The sequence below is a fragment of the Myxocyprinus asiaticus genome, chromosome 1, assembly GCF_019703515.2.
Source record: "Myxocyprinus asiaticus isolate MX2 ecotype Aquarium Trade chromosome 1, UBuf_Myxa_2, whole genome shotgun sequence".
NCBI lineage: Eukaryota > Metazoa > Chordata > Actinopteri > Cypriniformes > Catostomidae > Myxocyprinus > Myxocyprinus asiaticus.
In genome coordinates, this window is record NC_059344.1 from 11,802,055 (window position 1) to 11,822,410 (window position 20,356).

Sequence of the window (20,356 nt, forward strand, 5' to 3'; positions counted from 1 at the left end):
GTAATGCGCCGCAAATCCAACAGCTTTCGAGGTGAATGGAGTAATAATTCAGCTCACTGAATACAACTGCTCGGCTCCGAAGAGAAAATCTGAATGAGTGGTTGCGAGCCAGCTCGTTTTATACCCGTATGTCCGAGGAAGTGGCATGCAAATTCCACTCGCCAATTCCCATTGGCCTTTTCTCAAAGATCAGAGGTGTTCGGGGTTCCCAAGGGCAACCCCTAGTATCACTACATCGACACAACGTCAAGTGAGTGACAGATAGGGAACTGAAAATATCTGCATGGATTTAAAACACAAGGTTGAATGTCCATTTACTGGCTTAAACAGCAGATGACAGCCAATGTTTGTTTGTTTTTACGATTTAGGGTGTTTAGGTTGTTTATTTTTAGTGGATTTAGAATTTCAGGCATTCATTTTAGAACTTTAAAATTATATAAATATTATATACAGTGCTTTGAAAAAGTATTTGTCCCTATCCTAATTTCTTCTATTTTTTAGTTTATTTCATACTAAAATGTTTCAAATCTTCAAACGAAATATAACTGAAAACAAAGGCAACCTTAGTAAACACAAATTACAGATTAAATCACAGAGAGAGAGAGAGAGAGAGAGAGAGAGAGAGAGAGAGAGAGAGAGAGAGAAACTTGCTTGCCGGTTTCCCAGACACGGCGTCGCCTGGTCCTCAATTACTCCTCCACCCTCTGGCGGATGACAGCCGCTCCTCCCCGGGCAGACCAGAGCCAGTCCTCCGACCCCTGGTGGATGGAACGCCCCTCCGCGTTTTGGCGGCCGGTAGGGTATTCCTCCGCCTCTGGCAGTGGCACCATCGCTCCAGGCAGTGAGCCCCTCCTCCCCCCACAGACGGCGGTTTGCAGTTTGAAATCATGTAATCCATAAAAGTAACTGTAATTTGATTTAGAGTATTTTCAAATGTTATTTAATCTATTTGCAAGAACTTGATTTTTGTCAAACTGTCAAAACAGTTCCACTTTCTACTCACCAGTTCACAGAACATTGTTCCAAAAGGTTTGAGGATCATCAAAATGTGTTTTGGCAAAATTCAGATGAGCCTTAAAGGGATAGTTCACCAAAAATGAAATACCCTCAAACCATACCAGTATGACTTTCTTTCTTCTGCTGAACACAAACTAAGATTTTTAGAAGAATATTTCAGCTCTGAAGGTCCATACAATGCCAGTGAATGGTGTCCTAAATTTTGAAGCTCCACAACCACATAAAGGCAGCATACAAGTAATCCATATGACTCTAGTGGTTCAACCCATATGATAAGTGTGGGTAAGAAACAGATAAATATTTAAGTCCTTTTTTACTATAAATCTCTATTTTCACTTTCAAATTCTTTGAAGCGCCACCTACTGGGAAGGGAGGAGAATGTATATGAAAAAAAGGACTTAAACATTGATCTGTCTCTCACCCACAAATGTATATTGAGCCATTTGTATTGTATATTTTATTACATTAAAAAATGCTAGGGTTTTATACCATAAAAACGTATGCCATTATACATCTATTATGAGGTTGTTTTTTAAAATAATTAATTTCATTAAGCTTGGGGGTTGAGAAGTTCAGAACTTGTCAATATGTAAAACAAATGATAAATATGCACCATTTGATTTGTAAACTATTCAAAAGAAAATACTTATAAAACACTTAAGGCTTTCTTTTGGAGCCATTTGAGCACAAATCAAAAATATAAACAATGTTTCAAATGGTGTTATTTCTGGTCTACCCAGAAATTGTTACGTAACAAAGACAAGCCCACTTTTTGGATCCAATTATTACATTTTACACATGCAATCTGTCATGTCACAACTGAGAAAATCCATGTCCAGCCTAACCCAATGTCTATATAATGTCTCTAGCTTTGTGAAGACCTACTGTAACTTAAGAGAACTGAGCAAACACAAGGGGTAAGAGACTGACTAGACTAAGCTCATTCTTACTGTGCTAGAGGGAACATGTATCACAAATGTTGAGTTTGCCCTCTTATCTCTGTGCAGGGGTCATATTTAATCTTTAGAGATTTTAAACTTTTTCTATTTGTGGTGTGGTTAATATTGAACTTGTATGGTAAATGGAAGGTTGCTGGTTCGATACCCACAAGGAGAGGTTTGAACAAGGTGCTTCACTCAGAGATTGGCCCAATAAAAAGTGTACAGTTTGAATAATATTTTTTGCTAAATGACCTAATTACTGAACTGAGATTAAGGATTGTCCATATTTTTATGTTCAGTTCTGCAATCATGAAGCTCATCCTTGCTGTGGTGTTGGATATGGTGGTCGAGGCCCAGGCGCAATGGTACCGCTTCCCAGGACAAGCCACATGAGGTCATTTCCTGTTGCTTGATATCACAATATTCTATTGTGAATTGTTTAACATGAGACATGCAATCATGTGTACTCATTTAGGTCAATCTATGACATTTATTAAGCACTGTTTTCACTGTTTCGTGTAGGTGCTAAGGACATGTGGCGTGCTTACAGTGACATGAGGAAGGCCAACTGGAAGAACTCAGACAAGCACTTCCATGCATGTGGGAACTATGAGGCTGCGCAAAGGGGAGGGAGGCAGGTGGGTAGCCAAAGTACTAAGCTGAAAAGGCAACCATTAGTGCTTCTAGGATCAAAGAAGAAAAAAAAAAAGTCACATTTATTTTTTACATTTTGCATTACAGATATAAAATGATATAATTACATTTTGACTACCAATAGAGTTCCACATGAATAACATCACAATTTTATCTTTTGGTCTTGTTTCTAGATATTGCACTGATTGTTTGATTGCTTGCATTGCATTTCTGACATGCTATTCAGAAAAAATTTAAGGTTTTAGTGAATGTCTAAGCAATGCAATTCAGTATTGTATGTCTGTTTTTACTTATGTCTTCTTGTTAAAAGAAATACAATAAATACATCATTATACAGGGTCTGTTACTTATCTGAAATTATCAAGAGCCAGTTGTGTATCCTACTGTATAGGCCTACATCACATGATGTGGAATGCACAAGTTAGACAGGGTTGGGCGGAATCCTTGAAGACTCTCTCTTAAATGTATTCAGTAATGTATTCCAGTACATCACATAACAAAAGTAACGTATTCAGAATAGTTTTAGAATACTTTAAGAATACATATCTATAAAGGCAAGGCACAACTGGAGGAATTATGTGTGATATGTCATTATTATCTGAAATGCTACATCTCCACTATTAACATCTGAGCGAATCTAGCTAGCTAGCTATTTGTCAGCTAATTTTATGAACTTAGCACTACCTTGAGATGTTTCTTTAAATTAGATGTGGAGTTGGACACTAATGTTTTTCTTTAAGGCAAACAGAAGCAGTTTGTGGTCAACTACAATATCTCATCCACCTTCCAACATAAAGGAAAAATGCTACATGCACTTCAAAGACCCAAGCTACCAAGCAGGGTTGTTTGTGAATGTTCATTATGGCATTTTTAATGTTTTTAATATATATATATTTTTCACACATATATATCTTCTCAACCCATTATTTGATTGGACTGACAAAGATTAATACATTTCGATACAAAATTGGATATGCAATGAAAACACTATGTAACGCAATTTTTGTTCCTGGGTATTAAGTGTTATTTTCTAATTGCTTATGCCTCAAAAGTATAGAAAATGGCTATTATTCCTCACAAACTTTGCTTTTATGACCAGGACAGTGATATTTAGAAATTTACCTATTTCCAATGAGAAAACGGCAAATTTTTTCACATAAAGTCAGAAAAAAACAACATATGAATCCAAATTAACATGTATTTATATAACAAAAATGACTACAAAATATTTAGAAGTGAGTCGTTTTTCGAGATTTACGATTATTCTGTAAATCAGTTTCACGAATCAGCCCCCAAATGTAGTCTCCCATCATGTTCTCGTTATACTGTTCTTGGTAGCGGCATTCAAAGTCCAGTATATCCTGATGGAAGTGCTCGCCTTGCTCCTCCGAGTACGCTCCCATGTTCTCCTTGAATTTATCAAAATGAGCATCAAGGATATGGACTTTGAGGGACATCTTACAGCCTATTGTGCCGTAGTTCTTCACCAGAGTCTCAACCAGCTCCACATAGTTTTCGGCCTTGTGATTGGCCAGGAAGCCCCGAACCACTGCGACAAAGCTGTTCCAAGCCACTTTCTCCTTACCAGTGAGCTTCTTGGGGAATTCATTGCACTCCAGGATCTTCTTTATCTGTGATCCGACAAAGACACCGGCTTTGACCTTTGCCTCAGACAGCTTAGGGAAGAAGTCTTGAAGGTACTTGAAGGCTGCCTACTCCTTATCTAGAGCTCAGACAAATTGATTAATAAGGCCCAATTTGATGTGCAGTGGTAACATCAGCAACTTCCGGGGGTCCAACAGTGGCTCCCACTTGACGTTGTTCCTCCGCACAGAGAACTTGGTCCGCTGTGGCCAGTCTCGCCTGTGGTAGTGCGCGTTTGTGTCCCTGCTGTCCCAAAGGCAAAGATAGCAGGGAAACTTGGTAAAACCGCATTGGAGACCCATCAGGAATGCCTCCATTTTGAAGTCTCCTTTGACCTCCCAGCCGTACTTATCATACTTCAAGGCATCCAGCAAAGTCTTGATATGTATCCACTTAGGCATCTGGAACTAAACTGAACTGGTGGGCTTAAGGCCCCTGTATTTATACTACTATTTATATTACTGGAAAGTTCTAGAAAGTTCTAGAAGTTACTCCAAGTGTACTCAGCACTGAATCTATCTGGAATGTTCTGGAAAATAAGTACATTTCAAAATATCACTGTCCTGGTAACAAAAGCAAAGTTTGTGGGGAATAATAGCCATTTTCTATACTTTTGAGGCATAAGCAATTAGAAAATAACACTTAATACCCAGGAACCAAAAAATAAAATAAAAAAAAATTTACACCGTGAAATAACCATATTTTCGAGAAGCCATTGCATAAATTAAACATGCAACATGTGAGGTCATGTGACAACAATACCTATTTTAATGATTTTAACTAGGCTTGCTTCAATATTTCGGCCCATTTATTCTTTGTATTTTATTTTTCTTCATTTACTGACATTTAAATATTTTCAGCAAATCTTTAAATATTTTACTCCTTTTGATTTTAACTGTCAATTGTGAATGACTTTGTATGAGATGGTCAATAAATGTATTTACACAGCAATTACAATCGCGGGAAACAATGTAACGCGCTCAAACGTACCGGTAATATGGAAATGTGGCTGTGTTGATTGTGGTGCACATGCAGCTGATAGCATGCTGATTCAGACAACATTCCTCTGCGGTTGCCAGATATTAAAATCACGGAATCATTATATATGAATAAGACATTTTATTTTCATCATCTAGTATCTAACATCAAACCTTTTGGTGAGTGCGGTCCATGCCGATTTGGCATGAAACTCTGGCAACACTGCTCACACGCTGCAGCTGCTCTTGAAAACACAACAGGGGCTGAATACAGTTACATTTATCTGGTTACAGCCCAACCCTGAAGTTATATGGATCAATGATGACCAGTAGATATAAAGTTCTTCTTGCAGTAGGCAAATCCTTTAATAACCTTTACTGAAATAACATTTTCGCCCCCAAAGTAGCTGTGATAAGCTCCAGCACCCCTGTGACCCTAAGCGGGTACAGAAAACGGATGGAGGGATGGATGAACTAACATTGCAATACTTGTGCTTCTTGCATCATCTCCTGGCATTACTACTGAATAGCCTATGTTTTCAAGAATTTGTGAATTAGACTGTGATCTCTTGAGATGTTGTGTTCACAGCAGAAATTGGAAATGAAACAAATTTGCCTTCAGTTTGGTTGACACAAACTCACTTGCACCAAACATTTATCTTAGGAAAGAACATGTGTTACACCAAAAATACACCAAAATATTTTAGTTCTCAGTGCTTGTTATCAAAAAATCTAATGTTTCATGATATAGGCCTATTTAGGCAACATTTTAATACACATATCTACTCTTGGCAGTAGTGGTCCTCAGTTAGGTAGTTTGGAATTATGTTGCCTTTTCCATTTTTCTTTCAATTAATTGTTTTGTGTTTTATAGGTTGTTTAACTATTTGATGAAAAGCCATTAAAGCATTATTTCACCCAAAAAAGAAAATGCTCTCATCATTTACTCACGTGTGCCATCTCAGATGTGTATGACTTTATTAGAAGAATATTTCAGCTCTGTATGTCCATACAATGCAAGAGAATGGTGACCAGAACTTTGAAGCTCTAAAATGCAAATAAAGGCATCATAATAGTAATCTATAAGACTCCAGTGGTTAAATCAGAAGCGATGTCTACAGAAGCGATTTCATCAGTTTTGGTACTGAGTACTTTAATTCACCAAAGTGGCATTCAACTGATCACAATGTACAGTCAGGACATTACTGATGTAAAAAACAGCACCATCACTATTTGAAAAAAGTCATTTTTGATCAAATCCAGACAGGCCTCATTTCCAGCAGCCATCACTCCAACAACTTATCCTTGAGTAATCAAGCTAAATTGCTAATATGATACTAGAAAATCACTTGCCATTATATCAAACACGGTTGAAAGCTATTTGGTTCATTAAATGAAACTTATCATTGTCTTTGTGTTTGTTTTTGAGTTGCCACAGTATGCAATAGACTGGCATGTCTTAAAGTCAATATTAGGTCAAAAATGGCAAAAAAGAAACAGCTTTCACTAGAAACTCATCAGTCAATCATTGTTTTGAGGAATGAAGGCTATACAATGCTTGAAATTGCCAAAAAACTGAAGATTTCATACAAAGGTGTACACTACAGTCTTCAAAGACAAAGGACAACTGGCTCTAACAAGGACAGAAAGAGATGTGGAAGGCCAGATGTACAACTAAACAAGACGATAAGTACATCAGAGTCTCTAGTTTGAGAAATAGATGCCTCACATGTCCTCAGCTGACAGCGTCATTGAATTCTACCCGCTCAACACCAGTTTCATGTACAACAGTAAAGAGAAGACTCAGCGGTGCAGGCCTTATGGGAAGAACTGCAAAGAAAAAGCCACTTTTGAAACAGAAATACAAAAAGAAAAGGTTAGATTGGGCAAAGAAACAGACACTGGACAACAGATAATTGGAAAAGAGTGTTATGGATCTTAACCCCATTGAGATTTTGTGGGATCAGCTAGACTGTAAAGTGTGTGAGAAGTGCCCGACAAGACAGCCACATCTATGGCAAGTGCTACAGGAAGTGTGGGGTGAAATGTCACTTGAGTGTCTGGACAACTAACAGCTAGAAAGCCAAGGATCTACAAAGCTGTCATTGCTGCACTTGGAGGATTTTTTTTTATGAGGGATCATTGTAGTTTAAGAAGTTCTGAACACTTTTTTCAAATTGTAATAGTAATTTTTCACATTATTAATGTCCTGACTCTACATTGTGATCAGTTGAATGCCACTTTGGTGAATAAAAGTACTAATTTCTTTCCATAAGAGCAAAATCTGTACATTATTCCAAACTTTTGGCCACCAGTGTAAGTATTTTCTCAGGCACTTGTTGAGTCTAAATAATAGATGAACAACTTACATAATTTCAGTAGTTCACCTAAATGACAATAATCATATCATACTGTTCATGTGTTACACTTGCTATAGTTTACTTCAATGTTGTTTCTTCATCAAATAGCAATGTCAAATGTAAATCAAGTCAATCAATGCAACAACAGCGCTACCACGATTAACAACAAATATCACGTATAATACGTATGTGTACATGCATATGGGATACTGATAATTCACCATTGTTGCACAGAAAATCAACATGATATAGTATTTATTGGTATGAATATAGTACTTATTTCTCTTGTAATAAGCAAAGAAATACAAATCCTTTGATAGTAAACTTATATAGATATGAAATAACCATTTTAGTGTTTGTTACACTATAAGAGAGACGGAGGCATACAAAAGAGGTGTGGGTAAAACTCTAAAAAATGGATGAGGTACAGGGGGTTGAATGAGGTCCCAGGTCACTAAAGGTATTTGTTTAATGGTTAAATATACACTTTTATGCATCTCTGTTGTGTAAGATGGCTTTATTAACTTTAAATCAGTGGTTCTCAACTAGTTTTGCTACAGGACCCATATTTTACATTGGACATCAAGTTGCGACCCACCATAGCAAAAAACATAACCTGTATTTACTGTATCCTGGGTCACATTTTCTTTTATCTTGCATAGTTTTGTTCATAAATGCATGTATCAAGTTACATTATTTTTGTTGATGTCAACAACAAAAGATACAGGAAATTTTCTCTCCCCTTTTTAAAAGTTGATGAGCCTATTTATTTATAGGAGTCCATCAGATTTATTATCCAGTTCCTAATTTCAAACATCATTCAAACAGAACATGTATTACACAGAAGGAAACCTTGTTCATAATTTGACCTTAAATCTTGGAGGTCCAGACTTCAAAGCCCTTTATGTACTTGCCCTTATATTTACAGTGCAATATCATATAAGCACAGGTAAGACCTCTGAATGGATCCTCATTTCCATGGTTAGGTCAAGCTAGTATTTCTAATAATAATAATAATAATACTATAAATTATAGTATTTATGGAGAGAGAAAAAAAAACATATTTAGAACACATTTAGAACCTTTACAAAACCACCACTGTTGTAATAAGAATGAGATAATTAATAGGAAACAATATCATTTTTGTCTGTTACTACTTTAAAATTGTAAAAAACATTTATTTTGGTGCATAGCACAGTGGTGCTCTGTTCCATCTCAGTGCTGTTTATAATGTCTGGGCTGTCCTCCATAGCGATTTAAACTAGAACTCTCACTAGAATTCAGATGGGTGGCATCAGTTTTAGTATTGAGTGTTTAATAGACCTTATCAGGACTAGATTATTATAGACTATTTATTTAGCAGAGACAGGCCACTTCTATTCAAAATGGATGAAATGGAAGAAATTGGAACGCCCAACCAAAGAGCTCTCGCCACACAATGGTCAACGGATGTAGAAAGGAAGTCCCACCTTACAGTTAAAAGAGCCAATCACCTTTTAGATACAGACATCACCTGTCAATCAATTGAGAACATGTATGCTCATTATCTATCCACCTTTTTCCTGGGGGTCTTACTGGGAAAACGGATGCAAAATCCGACAAAACTAGTATCATAATTGTGATTCTTTACCTCGTATTATGCTAAACAAAAAAAAAAAAAAAAAAAAAAACGTAATTTCCTGGCTCGTATCCACCTTATTCCTACACCCCGTGATGATTTGCGCGAAATGTGGGAGGTACTTCCGCTAAGAAGTAAACACAGTTGTAGTTGCATGTAGTACGTTCATTAATTGTTTGGTTGCGGTGTTGATCATTCATTCATACTAGATATGTGAGCACAGTCTGATGAGGCTTAATAAAGACAATATACGGATAGCCGTTCCATTTTTAATAGAGGTTTGGGAGGATGATTTAAAGAATTGGCCTACGAGCTACGAACCGCACGTTATTCCTGAGCTCTGTAAGGACATCATAACATGTTCTAGCCGAAACGACTTGAGCAAAGCATAATATAATACTCACTAAGAACTTGTTTATAGCTGGTATTTGTTTTGTTCAACGATTCAAAATAAAATGACTCACTTTTTGACTCACATCTCAACATGTCTCTGTTTATTGACTGATGGCACATTACATGGTCTGGTACGTCTGTTTCTCAAACCATTTGTAACATTTGCTGTAACACAGTGCCATCTAGAACAATTTAGAGCTTCATGAAGAACAACAGGTTTTGGTAATTGATGTACATCATCACACTATTAAGATGTATCTTGGATGATCCAATCACATGTGGTCAGACGAGACACATCGTTGTTGGCCGCACAAATGCATCTCCTGTGAGCACTTGTGACATATAGCATCACTACATCATAAATTAATAAACCAGAAAAATGTCACAAAAGACAAAGAAGCTTGGAAAAATGGTGCACCAGGTACAGCTGAAATTTCATCTACTGTAAGTGCACACGAAGACACACTGAAGAAGATCCATAAAGATCTCGTAAATGTATATCTAAGCTCTTTTTTAATTTTTTCCAGATTGGACAGTTATTTCCTTTTATAACATTTTAAACTCTTGATTTAGCGCAGCGGTTGATTGACAGATAAGGAGTGGCACTTTGCTGCATCCCTGATGGTGTTTACAGCATTTCAAATGTGTTTTTTGGATTCGATCACAAAAGGTTTTGCACCCCATTTACACCCGTACAGTATATAGTGCTGATCACTTGTCATCGGATCATCCGAATCACATCCTAATGCCAGCTGTAAATGGGGTCTAAATGACTGCTGCCTACATTAGCAAATGCTACAGAACGACTTCCGGCAGAAGTTCATCCCATTTCCCCAGTAAGACCCCCAGGAATTTTGCATAAAACACCTTAAGTTTTTCCCTTACACCTTAAGTCATTTTTTCCTCATTAAAAAGTTTAACTCCTAAAGACTCTAATTGTAATTTTGCAATATGTAGGAAATCATGACCTATCACATTCAAACGAAGACTCCAGTCATATCAAAGCTGTTTTATTATACATGGAATCACATGACCAGCTGAATACTTCTTAACTTCAGTAACCATTATTTGACAATTGATTAAATTAATCATGGCTAACTGGGAATACTAAATTTCTACAATGGCATCTGAAACTGAAAACTATTCATTTTAAATTATGATGCATCCAAGCCACTAGGTGTCAGTGTAAATCTAAGACAACACAAAGACAAAAGTTACTGAGTGCACCTTTAATTATAACACTTAAAGGTACACTCAGTAATTCTAATCTAATACATTTTTTGTCAAATTCTATTCTATTTCAGGTATATATTTAGCTTTTTTTCCACCAATGATTAAAACAAATAACCTTGCACAAACGATACAATTGCTGTCTTTGGCTAATTTATTTTTTTGGAGAAAAGCAATGCAAGCAATCAGTTGAAATCACTGCAATATTTTGGATACATACAAGACTTAACCTTTCCTGTTACTCCATTAAAGTGAAATCAAAGCAATGTAATAGGACCAAGATACTTAAACAAGAATTATGGTAAATAATACATTACTTGTTCATATTTCTTTGTTGTTTATCAACTATAGGTAGTAGTCGAAATGTAAAAACTGCTTTCATACTGCATATGCAGAATTTAAGCAAGCAGTTGCAGAGTAATTTTAGAGTAAAATGTTTTCTCTTGCGTTGATGGTCATCTTTTCAGCTTAGTTTTAAGGCTCGAATCCTGGAGGTTTGAAGACACTGGGGTCTCCACCGTTTCGCCCGTGGATATTGGCCCTCTGGTCTGCTTCAGAGTCTTCATGTCCATGGCCGGCAAGACGTTGAGCCCACTCCCTTCCATCACTGCACACATCAGAACAAAAGTTCATCTTTCATAAAGGCCTATGCTTGAAATATTCACTGTATTTTGCTCTTGTGCTCTTTTGGGTGTCTAGATTAATGTGGTTTGTAACGTGAACAGTTTAGTTTCTGATGCTTCAGTCACTCGAAAAACAAAATGAGGAAAGTGGTGAAACTTTTTTGGAGCAGTGCCTCCTCAGAATGAGATTTATTTGATAATTTATTCTAATCACTCGACAATCTGTCTATAAGTGTGTGATCGTTATTAGTTCAGCAACAACAACAACAACAACAACAACAACATGTCACATGCACCTTTATACAGTATATAAGAAACAGTGGTTCTTTAATGGTTCTTTGCATACCTGTTCAGCAAAGAACCATTTTCTTGTCAAAAAAAACAAAAAACAATTTTTTTTAATTTTTTTTTACTGTATTGGGTTCTTGAGTTGGCTAAATCGTTCTTTAGAGATGGCAAAAGTCTTTGCTGTTATACAGCATAGGTTCTTAAAGGGATAGTTCACCAAAAAAATACAAATTATCTCATCATTTACTCACCCTCATGCCATCCCAGATGTGTATTACTTTATTTCTTCTGTATAACACAAACAAAGATTTTTAAAAGAATTTTCCAGCGCTGTAGGTCCTCACAATGCAAGTGAATGGTGACCTGACCTTTGAAGGTCCAAAAGACAAAATGAAAGTAATCCAAAAAATTCCAGTGGTTAAATCCATATCTTTTGAAGTGATATGATAGGTGTGGATATTTAAGTCTTTTATTTTACTATAAATCTACACTTTCACTTCCACATTCAGCCACCTACTGGTCAGTGCTGGTCAACGTTGGAGATTGGTAGTAAAAAGGACTTAAATATTGATCTGTTTCTCACCCACACCTATCATATCGCTTCTGAAGACATGGATTTAACGACTACAGTTTTATGGATTACTTTTATGCTTCCATTATGTGCTTTTTGGACCTTCTGAAATCTGGTCACCATTCACTTGTTTTGTATGGACCTACAGAGCTGAGATATCTAAAAATCTTCATTTGTGTTCTGCAGAAGAAAATAAAATCGTACACATCTGGGATGGCATGAAGGCGAGTAAATGATGAGAGAATTTTCATTTTTGGGTGAACTATCCCTTTAAGATCAGTGTATTGGGTTCTGTAGAGCACCAGTACTTAGATGGTTTTAAAAAGATGTAGAGAACAAAAGTTTCCCCTAGGGTTTTCCTGTGGTTTTAACTGGAACCTTTATTTTTAGGAATGTGGTTCAATAAAATCACATACCTGATCACTTCGGCTGCCCATTTGCCTCCAGGACCCCTTTGTGCAGCATCATAGTTCCCACGTGCATGGAAATACTTGTCTGCACCTATATAGTTGGCATCCTTCATGTCTTGGTAAGCACGCCACATGTCCCGTGCACCTACAGGAAACAATGAAAACAGTGGTTAATATATCCCAAAGATTTTGTCTCAGTGTCTACACATTAATACATTTTGGAAAAGTTGTTCAAAGTTGTAAATTGTCATAAAAATCAAACAAGAAGTGACCTTGAATGGCTTCTACTGGGAAGCGGTACCATTGCGCCTGGGCCCCAACCACCATAACCAACACCAGCACAGCAAGGATAAGCTTCATGATTGCAAAACTGAACATATGGACAATCCGTAGTTCAATATTTACCTCACCATAAATGTTAAAAGCTCACAATCTATAGATAAAATATTATCTCTGCACTCAGAAACATAAGAGTGCAACTAGATATTAAAATATATAGGACACTTCGCAAATAATCTAAGACACAAAATGCTTGCAAAAACATGTTAAAGAGCTTTTTGTGCAGTCTCCTACCTCTTTTATTTTTTAGCTGACCCCAGTCAAGTCAGATCTTCACAAAGCTGAATGCAGTTGCTGGTGTTTCTGCAGGATATTATATACACTTTGGATTGAGCCGAACTTGGATTTTCCCAGTTATACCAAGCTTCATTTGGGAAATGTATTATTTTGGTTCTAAAAGTGGGCTAATCCTATATTGCGCAACTATAGAAACTCCAGATGCCTGCATTTGTAACCAACACTAACAGCACATCCACAAATAAACAAGCATACATACAGGTTGTGAACCTGAATTGCCAGATTGTCCCAACAAAGTGGGAACTGCATCATCTTTCAGGAGTAACCATCTTGAAAACCTGGCACTGGTTGTACTGCTGAGGAATAGTGGTAAAAATAAATTAACCACTTATTCTTCAATTCATCTGCTTTTAGAAGTCCAAACAAAGAGGTTTTGCTTTTGCAGTGAAGAAAACGTCCTGGTTACTTTCGTAACCTCCGTTCCCTGATGGAGGGAACGAGACATTGTTTCGATGTAGTGACACTAAGGGTCACCCTTGGGAGCCCCAAACACCTCTGATCTTTGAGAAAAGGCCAATGGGAATTGGCGAATGGGATTTGCATGCCACTCCCCTGGACATACGGTATGAAAGGAGCTGGCTTGCAACCACTCATTCAGGTTTTGTGCTGAGGAGCCAAGACAAGGTCCCAGCCATTTCAGCGGGTAGTTGAGTGTTGTGGCAGGAGGGACACAACGTCTCGTTCCCTCCATCAGGGAACGGAGGTTACGAAAGTAACCAGGACATTCCCTATCTGTCACTCACTCGACGTTGTGTCGATTTAGTGACACTAGAGGTCCCTATACAAAAGGCACAACTAGCTGAACTGTGTTACGTGAACTGGCGGTGTGAGACAGGCATACCATTGTGTGCCTCGCAGCCAGCGCACCCGGCCGTCATGTAACCTCCCCCAATGCTCTTACTGGGACCGGCTGCCCCAGCTGCGGCCTCTTCTCTTTCTTCTTCCCAAAAGGAAAAATCGTTCAGCTGGGGGTCATATAGTGTCCGCGTCAGGGGGGTGTCACTCCCAAGGGGAAGACACCGCGGAGACCAAACCCTGCCCGAGGGGGAGGAATTGTGTGGAAATACGTCACATGGTCTTACCGAGTCTTACCGGCAGTGTCTCATGTGGAGAAGTTTCCGTGGTAAGTCCTACCCATGGGGGGAGGAGCTCTACAAACACGGCAACCGGGGGGAGAGGGGCCTCTGCCCAAGGGGGAACCGTCTCACGGAAGATGGGCTCACATGGGGTTACAAATGGGTAACCAGCAAATGTGGAGCACCTACCCCAGTACAGGGCCAAATTAGCACACATACTGGGCCGGCAACGAGTTTCTCCGCAAACTCGCCTGCCACAGGGCTAAGGAGGAAGTCTTCGCCTCCAGGAGGGGAAAGGCGCTATATGCAAGCGGTACACCCGGCCAGCTGTCCCGAAACTTACCTGCTCATACCTGACAGCACACGGAATGAGACCGGCTTAACCCGCAGATTGTAAAACCTCGCGAAAATATTGGGTGTTGCCCAGCCCGCTGCTCTGCAGATGTCTGCTAAAGAGGCAACATTGGTCAGAGCCCAGGAGGCCGCCATACTCCTAGTAGAGTGTGCTTGTGGCCCAAAGGGGGGGCGTCACGTCCTGGGCGTGATATGCCAAAGCGATGGCATCAATGATCCAGTGGGTGATCCTCTGTTTGGAGACAGCGCTCCCTTTCCGCTGTCCTCCAAAGAAGACAAAGTGCTGCTCAGAACGTCTAAAGCTCTGCATGCGATCCAAATAGATGCGCAAAGCATGCACCGGACACAGCAACGACAAGGCTGGGTCTGCCTCCTCCTGGGGCAGCGCTTGCAGGTTCACCACCTAATCCCAAAATGGGGTCGTTGGAACCTTGGGCACATAGCTCGGTCGGGGTCTTAGTACCACATGAGAGTATCCTGGACTGAACTCCAGGCACGTGTCGCCGACAGAGACTGCCTGCAGGTCCCCTTCCCTCTTGATGGAAGTGAGCTCAGTCAGGAGAGCAGTCTTCAAGGAGAGTGCCTTTAGCTCAACTGACTCCAGGGGCTCAAATGGAGCAACCCATAGGCCCCGAAGGACCATGGAGAAGTCCCACGAGGGGACGAGACGCAGTCTGGGAGGATTCAGCCTCCTCGCACCTCTAAGGAACATGATGACCAGGTCGTGCTTCCCTAAATACTTACAGTCAACTGCATCGTGGTGCGCCGCTATAGCGGCCACGTACACCTTCAATGTGGAGGGGGACAGCTGCCTCTCCAGCCTCTCCTGCAGGAAGGAAAGCACTGACCCGACTGCGCATCTCTGGTGGTTTTCGCATCGGGAAGAACACCACTTAGCGAACAGACGCCACTTCAAGGCATACAGGTGCCTCATAGAGGGAGCCCTAGCCTGAGTGATCGTGTCTACCACCGCGGGCAGTAGGCCACTTAGGTCTTCCACGTCCCATCCAAGGGCCAGACCAAGGTCTGGTCGTGGGTACCAGATGGTGCCCTGTCCCTGAGAAAGAAGGTCCTTCCTCAGGGGAATTCACCTGGGGGGGGGCTGTCTCGAGGAGCGTGAGGTTCAAGAACCAAGTCTGGGTGGGCCAGTAAGGTGCTACTAGGACGACCTGCTCCTCATCCTCCCTGATCTTGCACAGTGTCTGTGCAAGTAGGCTCACTGGGGGGAACGCATACTTGCATAGCCCCCTGGGCCAGCTGTGTGAAAATCAGCTGGACCACCTCGGGGTGGAGTCTCCACTCTCCCCTGAGTGTGACCTGCTGCAACAGCGCATCCACCCGGGATGTGAGTGGCTCGCAACGACTTGAGCTGCTGCTGACTCCAGAGGAGGAGACGGCGGGCGAGTTGCGACATGTGACGAGAGCGCACGCTGCTTTGGAGGTTGATGTATGCTACCGTCGCCGTGTTGTCCGTCCAGACCAACACATACTTGTCCTGGATCAACGGCCGAAGCCTCCGCAGGGTGAGCAATACTGCCAGCAACTCGAGGCAGTTGATATGCCAATGCAGTCGTGGCTCTGTCCAGGAGCCAGTGACTGTGCGCCCGTTGCACATGGTGCCCCAGCCACGCTTGGAGGTGTCTGTCGTAACCACGACTTGCTTGGACACCTGCACTAAGGGGACCCCTGCCTGCAGAAATGCAATGTCTGTCCAAGGGCTGAACAGGCGGCGGCAGATCGGCGTGATGGCCACGCGATATGCCCTGCGGCGCCATGCCCATCTCGTGACTCGAGTCTGAAACCAGTGCTGAAGCCGTCTCGTATGCATCAACCCAAGCGGCGTGACTGCTTCCGAGGATGCCGTATGCCCCAGGAGCCTCTGAAATTGTTTCAGTGGGACCGCCGTTCTCCACCTGAACGCCTTCAGACTGCGCGCGCTCACTCGTGAGGCGCGCCATCATAGAGACTGAGTCTAACTTCATGCCGAGAAAAGAGATGCTCTGAATCGGGGAGAGCTTGCTCTTTTCCCAGTTGACCCGAAGCCCCAGCCGGCTGAGGTGATTGATGGGGAGAACCTTTGTGGCAGGGTGGAGGGCGGGGCCGTGTCGTGATTCTACACACCCGGCCCCTAATCAGGCTGATTAGCTCGAGAGGGATAAAGGCCAGCTGGAGACGGCAGTGCGACAGAGATAGTGTTACGGACAGCTGTCCGACACCTGTGTGTGTTTGTCTTTTTGGTTAAGTTAATTATTAAAATATTATTTATATTGTTAAGCCGGTTCTCGCCTCCTCCTCTCCCTTTTACCCCGTTGCACTGAACCAAAAAGACAAACACACACAGGTGTTGGACAGCTGGCTGTAACTCTTTCTCTGTCGCACTGCCGTCTCCAGTCGGCCTTTATCCCTCTCGGTCTAATCAGCATGATTAGAGGCTGGGTGTGTAGAATCACGACCCGGCCCCGCCCTCCACCCTGCCACAACCTTGTACTGGTACGCCTGGCCCTCAAGAGCAAACCGCAGGAAGGGCCTGTGTCGAGGTAAAACCTAGACATGGAAGTACACGTCCTTCAGAACTACCGCCACGAACCAATCTTGATGCCGGACACTCGCTAAAATGCGTTTTTGCATCAGCATCTTGAACGGGTGTCTGTGCAAGGCCTGGTTCAGTATTTGCAGGTCCAACATTGGCCGCAACCCACCGCCTTTCTTTGGTACGATGAAGCAGGGGCTGTAAAACCCCTTCTTCATTTCGGCAGGGTGGGCGCCCAGTCTAGTCCTTGGCGTCAGACTGGACAAGCCCGCTCTCCGATGCTGTGATCGAGAGTTCATCCTCTTTGCGAGCCCCGAATGAGATTGCGAACTCGCCCTGAGACGAGCCGGCGGTCTAATCCCAGAACTCGACCAGCGCACATGAGTGTACTGGGGAATGGGAGGTCCGTGGGGGGTTTCCCGGCGGAGAAGCTCCCATTGAGGTCCCCAAATTGCCCCCAGTGCTAACCACCGTGGCCTCATACCCGTAGGTAGAAGGACCAAGGCGGGGAGCCCCTGGGGTGGCTTTCCCTCTGAAGAAGGAAAGACAATGAGGACATGACCCATCCATGAACGGTGTCTCTGCGTGGGCAGTGCCCAAGCACATAAGACAGCGATCGTGGCCGTCGGAAGCAGAGAGGTAACGACCGCAACCAGAAATTATACACAAACGGAAAGACATCTTTAAAAAGACGCTCTCCATGAGTGCCACTCTTTTAGAAGGAAAATATACTCTTTTATTAGGAAGAATATACTCTTTTAGCTGCTGAAGCGCCCAGGGGCGTTCTCTGCACTCCACTGGTGCAAGAGGGGGAGAAACCACTGTAATGCGCCGTAAATCCAACAGCTTTGTAGAGGTGAATGGATCGGCGGAGGAATTCAGCTCGCTGAAACACAACCGCTCGGCTCCGAAGAAAAAATCTGAATGAGTGGTTGCAAGCCAGCTCCTTTTATACCCATATGTCCAGGGGAGTGGCATGCAAATTCCGCTCGCCAATTCCCATTTACCTTTTCTCAAAGATCAGAGGTGTTTGGGGCTTCCAAGGGTGACCCCTAGTGTCACTACATCGACACAACGTCGAGTGAGTGACAGATAGGGAACAGCGTCTTCTTGACATGGTGACAACACTAACCCAACTCATCATGGCCTTGGCTATAACTACCTTTGATTGAGGGCGGGCATTATCCAAATGTGTTACATAGTGACGTAGATACTTTACGGAAGAAATGGCTGGACTACAAACCAGCCGTTTTGTGTAGTTCTTGAGCAGTGTTGTCTGTGGGAGAGAATAACTCCCTTTTGCGTGGACTTTGTGCTTTGTAACTTTGCAGACCTTTTACATGCACAAAGAGCTATATTACACCCTAAAGGAAAGGTAAAATCCCAAAAAGCATAATGCTTGATTCTGATTGGTTAACATATGTTCTAAGATGTTAAAAATTACAACTGAACCCCGTTATCTCGCAATTGCACACGGTATGGACAAAAGTGTGCAGAGTGTTTAATTCGGACATTTTTTTAAATGTTGCTTCGAGCATATGGCTGAACCAAAAGTTATGTATTAATAAGTCCCCTTTCTGCTGGTCAGAGCGGATTGTGTGATAGGTTAATATGCTCTGTGACCTATATGAGTGTGGAGTGTTGAGAACCTTTGAAAATATGGTTCAGTATTTTGGGATTCCCAAGTCTCAGATCTTTAGGTATTTACAGCTGCGCCACAATTTAAGATTCTACATCGATTCTATTGGACCCTCTCTTGATTGTATAGGCTTAGTCTTAAAGACACACCCACCTGCTGGCGATGCCGGTCAGAAGATGGGGACACAACCCATGTTTTTTGGTGGTGTGTTAAGATCCAAGAATTTTGGTTGGGGGTTCAGAGTTTTATGTGTGACGTATTGGACACTCAAATTTCATTTTGCCCCAGACTCTGTATTTTAGGCGATGGAGCAGTCATTAATATAGGGGAAGAGTAAAAAAAAAAATTGGGTTCTAGCCAGTGTTATGATCGGTAGACAGGTCATCCTTAGGGGATGGAAGTCGGCTGGAGCGCCCTCATTTCAGGAGACGAGCAGGGTTGCGGCATTTAAGGAGATAGCATGTAGAAGGCTAGGCAACCGGAAATTGTACAACAGGAAATGGGGCAGCTATTTAGCCTTTTTGGAAGGCTCTTGGGGAGGGGCAGCGGAGAGAGGCTAGTGGTTTTGGATGTGTGTGTTGCAACCTTTTTGTTTTTGAATGTATGCTTGCTATGTTCTTTTTTATGTTTCTAACTATTTTCTGCTGATTTATTGTCTATTTGTGTATCTTTGTCAGTTGACTTTTGACCACTAGGGTGCTTGTTTGTTTCCGGTGGGGGGTTAATGTTCAGGGAGAAAAGTTATGATTTCATGTGGTTTGATTCTGCATTTTCTGTTGTGTCTATTTGATTTGCTGCATGGAATCAATGAAAATTGTTAATAAAAAAAAAAAAAAAAAAAAAAAAAATTACAACTGAATAAAATTACTAAATGGTTATAAATTACAAACAATTACATTTTTTGCAACTTACAAATCTGACTGTGCTGCACTCCGTTCATGTTCCTGCTGGGCTCTCAAGGCACAGTTGCCATTTCTGTCTCATGCATTTTCTAAACGGTTTACTGAAGGCCAGATCCACCTCTTTCTTACCGACAGTTTGCAGCAAAGGGTTCTGCTTCGGGTTACCTGTGAAGCAAAATAATTAATTCATTTTAAGTTGAGGTTATTACTGCAGCAACAAGGGCACAGCTCATCAAACCCATAAACAATTCAATTTGCCACAGAGAACAAAAGTGTTTAGCTATGAAGCAAGCAAGTTACATGAGCATAGGCCAGTCAGAACTAAAAAAACAAACAAACAAACAAACTACTTATACTTGTAAGCGCCATTTACCAAAACTTTGTTTACTTAAGTAAATGTAGGATGTTGAAATGTCTTTATACCACGCAAAGTATCATAGAGACGTGGGTTTCTAAATGAATGTTTGCCGTGGCACCCTGTGAGGTTGAATTG

General features: G+C 41.3%; 1 protein-coding gene and 1 pseudogene across 1 annotated transcript; one reads left to right on the forward strand and one right to left on the reverse strand.

Annotated features, from left to right (window-relative positions):
- Nucleotides 1-225: 225 nt before the first annotated feature.
- On the forward strand, nt 226-3,624 carry LOC127447147 (serum amyloid A protein-like; annotated as a pseudogene).
- Nucleotides 3,625-10,970: 7,346 nt separating this feature from the next.
- On the reverse strand, nt 10,971-13,383 carry LOC127443896 (amyloid protein A-like). Its single transcript, XM_051702976.1, has 4 exons — nt 13,300-13,383; nt 12,999-13,096; nt 12,733-12,871; nt 10,971-11,441 (listed from the first exon to the last, which is right to left on the reverse strand). Exons 2-4 carry the CDS (start codon nt 13,084-13,086, stop codon nt 11,309-11,311), a joined length of 360 nt encoding a protein of 119 aa, XP_051558936.1. The 5' UTR covers nt 13,087-13,096; nt 13,300-13,383; the 3' UTR covers nt 10,971-11,308.
- Nucleotides 13,384-20,356: the final 6,973 nt, after the last annotated feature.